Source organism: Podarcis erhardii (assembly GCF_964252035.2).
Source record: "Podarcis erhardii genome assembly, chromosome: 12".
NCBI classification, from domain to species: Eukaryota; Metazoa; Chordata; class Lepidosauria; order Squamata; family Lacertidae; genus Podarcis; species Podarcis erhardii.
The window spans coordinates 39,862,794-39,875,558 of NC_138513.1; the positions used below are offsets into that span (position 1 = coordinate 39,862,794).

General features: G+C 43.8%; 1 protein-coding gene and 1 long non-coding RNA gene across 10 annotated transcripts in view; one reads left to right on the forward strand and one right to left on the reverse strand.

Annotated features, from left to right (window-relative positions):
- Positions 1 to 12,133, forward strand: part of TMEM108 (transmembrane protein 108) — a 186,717-nt gene extending 174,584 nt beyond the window's left edge. For all 5 annotated transcript variants that reach the window (XM_081882262.1, XM_081882266.1, XM_081882263.1 and 2 more), the window contains 2 exons: positions 9,712 to 9,866; positions 11,782 to 12,133. In XM_081882262.1, the coding sequence (XP_081738388.1) occupies positions 9,712 to 9,866; positions 11,782 to 11,904 (278 nt within the window). In that variant the 3' untranslated portion in view covers positions 11,905 to 12,133. The remainder of the gene's footprint in view (positions 1 to 9,711; positions 9,867 to 11,781) is intronic.
- LOC309325749 overlaps positions 2,692 to 12,765 on the reverse strand; it is a 32,601-nt gene continuing 22,527 nt past the window's right edge. For all 5 annotated transcript variants that reach the window (XR_014149947.1, XR_014149948.1, XR_014149949.1 and 2 more), the window contains 2 exons: positions 4,125 to 4,285; positions 2,692 to 2,982 (listed from right to left, as the gene is read on the reverse strand). This is a non-coding gene — a long non-coding RNA (uncharacterized lncRNA). The remainder of the gene's footprint in view (positions 2,983 to 4,124; positions 4,286 to 12,765) is intronic.

A 12,765-nucleotide genomic window follows, 5' to 3' on the forward strand; every position in this document is an offset into this window, starting at 1 on the left:
TTCACTTTTGGATCAAGAGGCAACCATGTCAGATCCCAAAACAGTCTTAATATAATGCCAACAGCTGAATGGTCCAGAAGTATTAACTCAAAAATTTAAAAGTCAACAATTCTCTTTGGCTTCTGGCTCATTCATAGTCCTTGAAGGGTTTGGGTAGCAGTTCAAATGCTTCCCAACTTCTCTTGTCCAGATAACAATGGGACAAAAGAATATGCCACGGACAGCAATGTGTTTTTTTGTGTCAGTTCAACTTTTTTAAAAGCTCTTTTCTGTCTCCAGCCTGTAAATGGCTTTTTGGGCCAGATGTTGCTGTATTAACATATTTCTCAAGTCAGCAGCTGGACTGTTCTGTTTGACTTTCTGTTTCCCTGAACAGTTCGTTCTCTCATGAGCTACACCCTTCCTGTCCAATTGTAATTCAGGGGATGGAATGCTTCGCAAGGCAGGTGCCATGCATGGTGCCGCATCAGGATAATAAGATAATGACAATAATCATAGTATAATCTTTCCTTGGCTCTGCTAACTCTGCAGGCTGCTTCCCCATCATCTCTGAAGTTGAAAGGCATGCATTACATACCAGATGTGGTACAAATGCCCACCCCAACAAGTCACTTTTCTTGTCATGGTAATGTGAAATAAATTACTTGCTCCCCCTGATGAACAGACCAGTTGCAGCTCCCTTGTACATGATCCCAAGGCAGAATGCTTTGGTTTTCCTGAAAATATGTTCTTGCCAAAAGAGTGCAATTTCATATTCAGCATCGCAGCACAGCTGCAACTGTAGGCTCCAAGGCAGATCACCTGACAAATGGGTCATGTAAGTAGGGAGCTTGCTGCCACCTTCAGGACACAAGGCAAATAGAGTCAACCTTTTGTCTGACCAATTTGCAGGTTTATTGTTGCGCACATTTTTTTTTTTTAAAGTCTATGTGGTAGCTACCAGTCAGCACGTTAATGGCACAGGAAGCAAAACATGACACAGTAAACTTCAGTTTATTTGACTTGCAGGCAGTACATCAAATACAGTACAGGATTATTGTGACAACCACAATGAAAAATAGACATATAGGTGCACAAATGGTACACAGCTGTGCGACTGTGCAGTTCAGGAATTCTTAGACCCTGAACTTAATTATCGGAAGAAGGGCATTTAGATATCAATGTGTTAGTACCTTATGTACTTCAAACTGATAAGACAGCCCTACTGTATCTGGGGACTTTCTTGCTCATTCTGCTGTGCAGGGCCCTCGACTGATTCATTGTTACATCCTCATGTTTATATCCTACCTCTCTTCCAGGGAGCTACTTCCTCTTTCCATTTTTCCTTGACTATAACCCTATGGGGTAACAGTGTGCCTAAGACAATCCAGTGCAAGTGTGCCACCTTGCACAACATCACACCCTGTGGCATGTTGGCACGCCCAGGGGGGGCTGACATCACTCGTGCACGCCCCACGGCTTGCACATGACACAAGAATGCCCCACAACATCTGCACATGGCCACCAGGGAATTATGAGAGGGCCCAACCGCCCCCTTGAAAATTTCCCCTCCCGGCCCCCGCTAGTTGGTGCGCCTGATTCACAGCTAAACAAAGGTTTGAACTCAGGTCTCTCAGGTCCAACACTCTCAGCACTATACCACACTGACTTGTCTCAAATTCCTGCCCTGGAGATGCCAGTGGTTGCGATTCAAATGGAGTCCCTCATTGTGTTGATATTTTATTTTTATTATTTTTATATAAGATATTTATTGAAATTTTCCAGAATAATACATTGTAAAACAAAAAGAAAAGAAACTACAAAAATACAAAAAAAAACCAAAAAACTAAAAACACATAGAATTTCCCTTTACTTATTCTCTTTTAACTTATTTTCCGGACCTCCTCATTCCTCCCTTTCTTATATTCCAATTCAGATTATTATTTCAGCAAATCCTCACCATTCGTTTTTACTTATTTCAAAACCTTATTTTCCATTTCTCTTAAAGCATTACAGCTTAAAGCATTGTGTTGATATTTTAAGACTGCAAGATAAAATTTCCTAGGAAACATGCCTGCCCAGATATGGAAAGTCAACATTTTACTGACTGGTAGCCTTAGAATTTCCATAGTTTGGTTGGGTTTAGAATTTTGCTAGCTTTCCAACTGGATCTCGCTCCTACAATAGTTTATCCAGGTGCCTCTGTTCATGTTCTGCTTCTTGTCCTGGTCCCTTTTTAAAAGCTCACACAATTGAGAATAATACCACATGGCCATTCTCTAATCAAATTAAAGGGTCATGGCAGCCATATTTCCACTTGAAAAGAAATGTGGCTAATCTTCCCATCACAAGGAAGTGGTGGGGAGTGTGGGATTAACTGAACAGTGAAATTCTGCATCAGTGCCCTTTTGCCTGCACAATTCTAGGCAAAACGGAATAAAGTATATAGAAATCAGGAAGGTGGAGATTTTTTTGCACAGTGTTCAGCATAAGTCCCCATATCCATAAATGTAACCAAAGAACGGAGTTTCAGAAGAAGCATTTTCCAGGGTTAAAACAGCACAGGGGGAGGTACAACCATCCACAGGAATTCTCTCTTTTCAGAGCAAAATCTACAGAGTCCCAGCCAAATTATGAGAGCAGCCAAATTGTGAGAGACCACATCACGCAAAGCACATGTTCAGCCCATTATTGTCCACTCAGGCCAGTAGTTCCCAAAATCTGTGTGGTTTTGACCAATGCATTAGGAAGTACAGAGAAACCCTGGAAAATATGTCCTCTATTTAACTTGTACTTACTGTACATGCTCAGCAGAGAAGCGCTAAGTGGCATTCAGTTCTTAACCATAAAAATGCATTTTCATCGTGTCAAAATTCCAGTGGGTTTTATGTCCTCCTTGCTGCCTTGAATCATTTGGGGAAGAGGGAGAATTTGTAACATGAAGTAGCAAAATGTTCAGCACAATCACTTTGAAAAACTTCTCCAAGCTCTTGGAATCCAGACCTTTTAAGGAAAAAAGAAACCTACTGCTGCAATTAAAGGCTGATGTGATGAAAAAAAGGAGGGTGGGAAAGCTGTAACTTCAATTCATGACTGTGAATTAATTTAGCCATTAATTTTCATGTGAAACGGAGGCCAGCTTGGGGTGTGGAAGTATCAGTAGAATACCAAAGATACATGTGGCGTGTTCCTTTGGATCCTGCTCTAGCTCATACAGTGGTACCTCCGGTTACCAACTTAATCTGCTCCGGAGGTCCGTTTGTAACCCGAAACCGCTCATAACATGAGGCGCGCTTTCAGTAGTGGAGCCTCCTGCTGCTGCTGGCATGCAACTTCCACTCGCATCCCAGGGTGAAGGTCACAACTGGGAGCATCTACTTCCGGGTTAGCGGAGCTCGTAACACGCAGCGTTTGCAAGGGGGACGGTACGTAACACGAGGTTCCACTGTATTTCACATCCTCAGAAGACTTGAGCCCTCCTCCTGCTTTTATTAACTCAGTATATCAGCAATTGGTTAAGTTATGATTGGGTTTTGGATTCACCACCACCACCACTGAAATTCAGGAGAAGCGTCTGGCCCTTCTTAGCATCTGAAGGATAAGCCTTGCCACTGAGATAGGCTGCAGGTGAAGATCGCCATTACAGTACAGCTTTAATATGGTGTCTTCGCATGGATTGCCTTCTACGCAACCCTGTGCTTTCTCTATCCAACTCACTTTGCAAGCCTATTTATTCGGAGATAGATCCATTTTGCTCAATGGGGCTTATTCCCTAGTAAATTTGCTTAGGATTATAACTTAGACACATGTCTCTCCCCCCCCCCCCCAGCAAGACATGTTTAACCTTATTTGACGCTCACACTCACTAAGCGTGCATTTGCACTTCGGCTCATAGGTCAGCAGTGCTCCTTTTAAGTAGTGAATGCAGTTTAGATGTGTTTTGACACTGCAATGGAAGGCAGGCTGCCTCAAATTGAAGTGTATTGCCACAGAACCTGGAAGCAGCTTTTACACTTATCTAATTCTCCACACCACATTAGGAGAGGTCTGCAGCAGCTGCTTTCATATCAGCCAGCATGATCCATATCAATGGAGGAAGTGTAAGTCAGCTACTTTGACATTCTGCAGATTGCTGTCTAACTTACCTGGCTGTCCTAGAAACGCTGATATAGGAAGACCCAGAGCCATCAAGCTAAGTGGATTCAGCTCTTCAGGAGTGAGCCAATTCCTGGTCACACAGGTGTCTCTCCAGTGATTTCTTGGGGACCACCAAGTCGAAGTCTTTCTCAGCCCTGCCACTTTAAATCTGTAATTGGAGAAGTCCAGAATTACATTCTTAGCCATGGTTCAAAGCATGTGGTCTGCCACTGAGCTGTGGTCTCTCCTGTGAAAGACTGGAGCCTATATTGGGAATTTCCATTGGTTTGAAACATCCAAGACTGTAATATGATGCAGCTCTGTACCATTTACATTAAAATCACTTTCCATTTGGAAACCCTGCGTGGTAAATTACTGGTCATCTAACCCCAACTAACCAATATGCAACTTTCATACTTTTAAGTTTGGGGTTCATGTTTACTGCCATTCCACTTGAGAATAAAAAACAAAGCAATCACTGTGGCTTAGATGCAACGAATCTGTCTTTCCAGCCCACCGGAGGCAAACCTGATGCTTATCTGGCAACATAATTTGACGAACATCAAACCTAACATTTTCCAAAGGCTTACACAGAGATTTAGCTGCAAAACCTCCACCGTAACACAAGCCGTGTAATTAAGTATCTAAGCCATTCAGAATGGTCTGTCTAGGTGAAAGTACTTTCAGATACCCTTCCCCCCTCCAAACCCTCCACCTCTGCCTAATATAGGGATTCTTTGAGGGCAGAAGAAGAAAGCACACAAATCATCTATATTAATAGTGATCTGAATTCTCAGAGTGCTGTTGCTTATGAACCCAAAACTGCATCATCTACAAAAGACAAGCTATGGCTCTGTACTATTGGCACACAGTTTGAAGGGACCATGAGGGTCATTTAGTCCAACCCCGTGCAATGCATGGTAAGTGACTTGAGCAGATGGGTGTGACTTAACGCAGTGGTTTATGAAGATGGGGACTGACCTCGGGCCAGTCATTCTCTCTCTCAGTATAACCTGCCCCACATGATGATTGCTAGAATAACATGGGGGAGGGGAGACCCATGTAAGCTGCCTTGATCTCCTTGGAGCAAAGGCAAGATGTAGTTGAAAGGGCATTTCCTAAGAACCCCAGGCTGTCATTCCAAATATTGTTGATCCTGACTCAACAGCAACTGCATAAATAAGCCCTGAAAGAAGATCAATTCTAGGGGATGAATTCTTCTCTAAGTGGGCACTTACGTACCAAGTGCTTTTCATTGCCACCCTGGGACTTCTTGCCTACACATCTGTTTGTTTGCTTGGGGACTAAGATTTGTACAGTAGGAATTAAATGAATGGCACCGGATAAATGGAAGCAAAGAGCCCGTCTTAAGCATTGTGGTAGGCGTATAATAGCCTGCAATTTTGAATGTGACAGGAGTAATAACTATATTTCTATTAATTCAACAAAGAGATTTGTAGCAGACACACACCTTTTCCTTTGAATAAAGCAGGAACTAAATCAACTGTTCTGATTAACAGCCTCCCCCCAACCCCAGTGCTCCCTGTTACTTTAAACAGAACTCTGACCCCCTACGCACTGGTAAAACGTCCATAATTTATATGGTGAGGTGGGAAACGTTCATTTGAATCCCTGATGAGCAGTGGGGTATAGTGGTTATTAGTCCCAGACTATGACCTGGGAGCCCAGAATTCAAATCCCAACTCAGCTACAAAGTTCACGAGGTGGCCTTTGGCCAATTGTCACTTCTCAGCCTAGCCTACCTCAGAGGGTTGTTTGTGAGGATAAAATGGGGCTGGGGAGGCCCACATATGCCGCAAGGTAGCTCCTTGAAAGAAAGGTGGGCTAAAAATGCCATGCATAAATACAAAGAAACCTCCTATCACATGTAGTCACAGTGGCCAACTAAATGCCGATGGGAAGGTCACAAGCAGAACCTAGTGTGCAACAAGACTTATTTACAGTGCCTTTAGTCGTCAAACTATTCAAAGGGTCTTTGACCTACCAGCATTTGCTCCCCCACCCCCACCCGCCAATATTTTTCATTTACAAATCTAAGATTAAAATTATGGCTCTTGGGTAGTTCTTGAATTGCTTTCCTTGGACAAGCTCCTAGAGAGAAAGGAATCTGCCTTTTTCACAGGGTCTGTTTAGTCTGCCCATGTAACTAACAGCCTAGGTGTAGGATGTTGCATCAAGAATAGATGTGTTTTATATGCTGTGGACCCATCCCTAAAGCTGGTTTTTTACCACATCTTTTCTTTGAAAGAGCAAGTATGTGGTATAATGGTTAGAGCATTGGGCTAAGCCGAGTAGGGGTGGGGGCAGTACTTGGGTTCAACTTTACCTTCAGCCTTGAAGCTCACTGTGAAATTTTGGGCCACTGTCTCTGAACCTAACCTACTTCACTGAGCTGTTGGGAGGGTAAAAGGAGGTGGGAAAATCATGAATGCTCCTGTGAGCTTCTTGAAGGAAAGACAGAATATAAATGTAATTAAAAAGCTTTCATAATCACTATTTTAGATAATCGGTGTACAGAACAATGCACAGTTATGGTTCAAAAGTTTCCCTGGAGTAAGCACTTCTGTTTGAAGGCTCTCCTCCCAGAATTCAACCCATTATTTCCCAGGCTAATAGAGACCCTGCAATTTGGTTGCACAAGTGAGAAACTAGAGTAACATAGGGGTCACCCAACCAGGCACCTGTGGGTGCTCATGCGCCCAGAGGCCATCACTGGCACCCACAGGGTCCAACTGAAATTAGGCTTGTAAGAAGCATTCTCTTGCAGCCATTAGACAGAGGGTCACATCCACACCATACATTTAAAGCGCATGGCTTTCCCTGCAAAGAACCCTGGGGGCTGTAGTTTGTTAAGGGCAAAAGAAATTGTAGCTCTTCAAGGGATAAACTGCAGCTCCCAGGATTCTTTGCAGGGAAATCCTGTGCTTTAAAGGTAAAAGGACCCCTGACCATTAGGTCCAGTCGTGACCGACCGGGGTTGCATGCTCATCTCGCTTTATTGGCCAAAGAAGCCGGTGTGACCAGCATAACTAAGCCGCTTCTGGCGAACCAGAGCAGTGCACGGAAATGGCGTTTACCTTCCCGCCGGAGTGGTACCTATTTATCTACTTGCACTTTGATGTGCTTTCGAACTGCTAGGTTGGCAGGAGCAGGGACCGAGCAACGGGAGCTCACCCCGTCGCGGGGAATCGAACCGCCCACCTTCTGGTTGGCAAGTCCTAGGCTCTGTGGTTTAACCCACAGCGCCACCCGCGTCCCAACCCTGTGCTTTACATGGGCATTAATTTGACTTTAAATGTATGGTGTGGGTGCGACATGCTGCAACATGTGTGTGGTGCCCACGACAGCTTCTCCTATTTACATGTGTGCCCAGAGGCCCACTGATTGTTACAACCAGTAACAAAGGAGAAACTCACAGTTGTGTTTAAACTTCACTAGATGCAGAAATGTCTTGCCAGCATCGCCCAACAGGAAGCAAGCCTCGAGACTTTTAGCAGCAATAGCTGCTTCCTGTGCCCATGCTAGTATGCTAGCGTTGATTTATTTATCAAATTTCTGCCCAGCACTTCTTCCCAAAGGAGCCCTGGGCAGCAAACATATCTATAATAAATAATACAATGAAAAATAAAATAAAAACCTATTTGAAACATTTAAAAGCTGTCAACGCAACATCTAAAAACAGTGAAGCACAATCAAACATGCAACTGATCGTGTGTCTGACTTGGCCTGCCGAAACAGCAACATTATCACCAGGAATCCAATGAATCCAATGATAGCACTTGCCTAGGGAGTTCCAAAGCACAGGTGCTGCCACATTAAAGGCATGACACCTGATGAGCATCACAGGAAGACAGTAGGCAGGGCAGAGATTTAATATTGTGCAGCTAACATGCAGTTCCTACCCATATGATTTTCCACAGCGATGCAATGCAAAAGAGGATGACTAGCCTAGCGAAGTGATTATGACTGGCTTAGATGAAATTGCCCAGATTTTGAAGCTTTTTTCAGTAGTAATAAGAAGATAAGGCATCTCTTGATCCAAATCAAAACAGATACGATTATGCCAGCACTCTCTCTCAGTATTTTGTGTTAAGGATGGAGCCTGCTGTGAGACCTGATTATAGTGACCCTGCTGGTAATATTAACTCAAGGCTTAGCCTTTGCTGTGTGCTGTGTTATCCAGAGAATGGTAGATGCTTAAGAAATTAGAATGGAACACGTGACCTCTGATACTACTAAGACTGAGAGCGGTATTTGGGCCAAGCATTACACAGCAGGTACATGAAGCAGCCCAACAGATTTCTAATGAAAAGCAGCTATGGAAAGGAATGGTGAGGAGGAAGGAGGGGCAGCTTAACCCCTTTCCTTCTGCCCATTCCCCACTTGCATCCCCCCTTCCCAGCTGCTTTTCCACCAGTGGGTGGGGAGAGTTACATATTTTCTTCCCACAGCTGGAAAAACAGCTGCACTGAATTTCAAACAGAAAAATGGCTGGAGGAGGAAGGCTTTAAGTAATCTTTACCCTCCTTCCACCATTAAAGTTACAATATAAATTCTACATATTACACTGGTGTTTCCCAAACTTGGGTCCCCAGCTGTTGTTGGACTAAAACGCCCATCATCCCTAGCTAACATGGTCAGGGATGATGGGAGCTGTAGTCCAACAACAGCTGGGGACCCAAGTTTGAAAAACACCATTACTCTGTTTTTGAGTGTATTTCCTGGAACAAGAGCAGTACACACTGGTCCCTTTGGACTATAGGAACAGTGTCAAGCATTGTCAGCAGTTTGCTTCATTACAAACAACACACCTTGGATAAATACTCCACTGTATGTTTCCAAAGCCACTGGCAGGATTCAAAAGGCAGGAAGGGAACAAGCAATTGTGTGTTTTGGTCTGGCCCATCCACTCCAGCATCCTCTTCTCCCAGTGCCCAACCAGATGCCTTTGGGAAGCCCAAAAGGAGGACCTGAGCACAACAGCAGTCTTCTCACCTGTTTACTCAGTAACTGGCATTCAGAAGCATACTGCCTCCGATAGGGGAGGTAGAACATAGCCTTCTCTTCCATGAATCTGCCTCTTCTAAAGCCATCCAAGTTGGTGTCTAACTACCTGTCCTGGGATGGAATTCCACTAAGTGCTGCATGAAAAAGCACTTCATTTTTTTTTCTGTCCTGAATCAGAGAACTGTGCTTTTGTTCTTCCTGTGAGCTTCCCAGAGGCATCTGACTGGTCACTGTGAGAAGCAAGGTGTGGCGGCCTAGATTGCTCTGACCCAGCAGGGCTCTTCTTATATTCTTACATCTCTTTGATTCAGAATGTGAAAACATTAGGTGGTCTTGCATGGTGAAACGTGAAAATATTAGGTGGTCTTGTATGGTGTTCTTAATTCATCAAATGTCACATCTTCCAGCGGTACGTGAACCACAATGTGAAATTTTCACAGATCTATGCATGCAACCCACAGGCAATGGGGGGTAATCTATTACAATATACAGTCTATTACGCAAGCCACCCCCAACTGATTTCCCATTGTTGCACAAGCACACTCTCAAACATGTTTGTGTTAACAGCTGTCCTGCTCACCATCTGCTGCATGCGGAGAAAGAAGAAGACATCAAACCCAGAAACCAACCTGAGCTATTGGAACAATGCTATCACTATGGACTACTTCAACAGGCATGCTGTAGAATTACCCAGAGAGATACAGTCCCTTGAAACCTCAGAGGTAAGATCTGAACTCTGCTGGCAGTGAACCTCCCAGGTAGTTCATATCAAGAAGCGGATTTTAGCCACTCTGCTTGGCTCTCACATAGCATTGTGAACTCACAGGGCCCTAATGATAGGAGAGGTAACTGGCAGAACTTTCCCTTTTAAGCAGTTCTGAAAGGCACATGGACCCCCTCAGATGCTACTCTTTGCAAACATGCCTTCTTGGCTTCCCTGCACATAGTGTCCAGCTTCCCATTTCTGTTGATGCCCCTCCTGTTACCAGCATATAGACTCCTCCTGGACCAAGACAGGGTGGCCTTGTGTCCTACTTTACAGAGGAGAGTACTCGACTCAAAGAGCTGTCCAGTCCAAATCCTTTTAAGAGTGAAGAACAAATGGAGACCAGGGGCCTTGAAGTGACCCATCTGTAGCACTGGACAACAGACTGAGCTGGTACACCTGGTCACATCTTTCTCACTATACTGAGAGGAATTGTGTTTCTATTCAAATTGCTTCTAAATTTGCATCTCATCCAGTCATTCATTCATTTAATTTGTATGCCACTTTTCCACAAGAAAAATATATATGCTCAAAGCGGCATGCTACAAAGAAACAGGTGTGCATCTCAAGCAAATGCCACAAAAAATTACATAATGACACATCAAAACAATGGCAAATATAATAGCATACCAAAAAAACACATTTCAATGCTACCCATATAACATTATTACTTAAACAACACCCAGCATACAATAGCAAAAACAAGGGAGCTTCAGTTTCACCTTGGTCCTAGAAATACACCTCCCATGAGGTTTTCACAGTCCCTTCTGCAGCAGCTTCTTACAAGGCTTCCAAGGGCAAAGGGGGGGTAGCTGGAACCCCCCCCCCCCATTATGTTGCTCCACTATGTAGCATGTGCAAATAAATGTCCTCTTTGGCCCTCTTTTTGGGTGCATAAATGGCTACCCTCACACCAAGGGGTGTTTTGCCCCAGCCCCACTGACTTCTCTGTCCCAATTCCGTTAGCCATCTTAATTTACTGTTTCATTCTTATCTTCCCCACACCGTCCAAACCACCTTCTCTGTCAGATTTTTCCCACAGCCCCATCTCTGTTTATACAGGGATGGAGAACCAGTGGTCCTCAAGTTGTTGTTAGAGCACCACAGGTTCCCAATCCTTGCTCTGTATCCCCTCCCCCCTCTTTTCTTTTGGTTTCCAGTTTCTCCACACTTCCCTCAGGTTCTGTTTCTCAGCTGATAACCTGCTCAGTCTTTTTTTGTTTGTTTCAGCCACTATCCTGCCATTAAGCTTTCCTGCCTCCTTCCCACCAGGCTTCCCTACCCAGCCCCTGCTATCCCAATCTCTATGTGAGGGTTTCCACACTGATCTTCCACTTTTCTTCCAAGAAGCTGGGCTATTTATGAAGAATTTGCTGTTGAGAGATTTTTCAGCTGCTAGAATGTTCACGAAAAGGACACAACATGAAAATCAGCAGTCACAGTTGATTCCATCACCTAGGATAGACGATCCACCTAACCAATTATACAATTTCATGTTTTTCAAATGACTACAACTCCCATCATCCCTGACCTTTGGCCAAGTTGCATGGGGCTAATGTGAGCTGGAGAACTGCAACATCTGGAAAGTCACAGGCCTCCAATTCTTAGTATAAAGGAACCACCTTTCTCTAAGGGGACACTGACGTTTCTGTCTCACCCTACTGCTTTTAGCTCAGACCAGTGAATCCTGCGTATTACATTTTTTAAAGCTTTGCTTTGGCCATACTGAACCATTGGTTGACTGGATACTGGATATTCTTCAAGACTTTGTCCTGCCAGTGCAAATTCTACCATGTTGACTGTCCCTTATTGTGTTTCTGAAGTTTAATATTTTCTTCCCTTTCTCTCCCCTGACCCCTTTTTCCCTGTAGGACCACCTGTCTGAGCCGCGCTCCCCAGCTAATGGTGATTACAGGGACACCGGCATGGTCCTCGTTAACCCTTTCTGTCAAGAAACGCTATTTGCAGGACATGAGCAAGTGTCCGAAATATGACTTGTACATGCAGTCCAATCTCCATTGTCTCCAAAATCTATATATAAATCTATATATATAAATATATATATATTATAAATATAACCTTTGTGTAACCTTGAATTATGAGCAACCTTTTGAGCTTCCCCCCACCCCACAAGAATTATCGACCTCTTTTTTATAAGTGTGATTAAAAACTTTACAGACCAAACTCCAGCTTTATAAAATAAAAGTGATTTCTAAGCAAAAACGCCTGCTGAACCAGTTCCTTTTGTCGCCTTTGCTAGATGCTTTTAATTTGTACTCCACTTGCATGTAACCAAGCGAGGGGTTTTTTTTTTTAGCACATCATTCTCTGTTCCCTTCTCTCCTCCCTTTCACAAGATTGAGCAAGCGCAGGAGCCTTTGCTGATATACTAGGCTATAGCCTGGCATTCTTTTGGGTTGAGCCATGGAACAAAAAAGACAGCTATCCCTCTTCCACAAAAACATTGTGCTGTGACTAAACTGCGTGCTGACAGAGCATTCTCTGAGCATTAAGGGATTGGGCTGACAAGCCAGGCAAGACTCCACGCTCTGCCATATAGGCAAATAGGCAGCTAGGCTCAGAGAATATCCACTTGGTGAGCCTCTAACAGCGTGGCTCGATGGAATTGTTATGCCAGCCTTCCCAACAGCTTCCAAAATCCAATTTTTATTTGGCTCTGATTCTAAATCAGCTTTTAGTTACATCTTGCTTCACGTTTTGTCTTGTTACAGATTTTAAGCTAATTTTATCATGTTCTTTAGAGTGGATTAGGGGACATATACCCTTCCTGCCAGTCCCAAACACTGCTAAGCAACTTGCTTTCTTTTGAGCACTCTGGTCTGCAAAACTAAGAG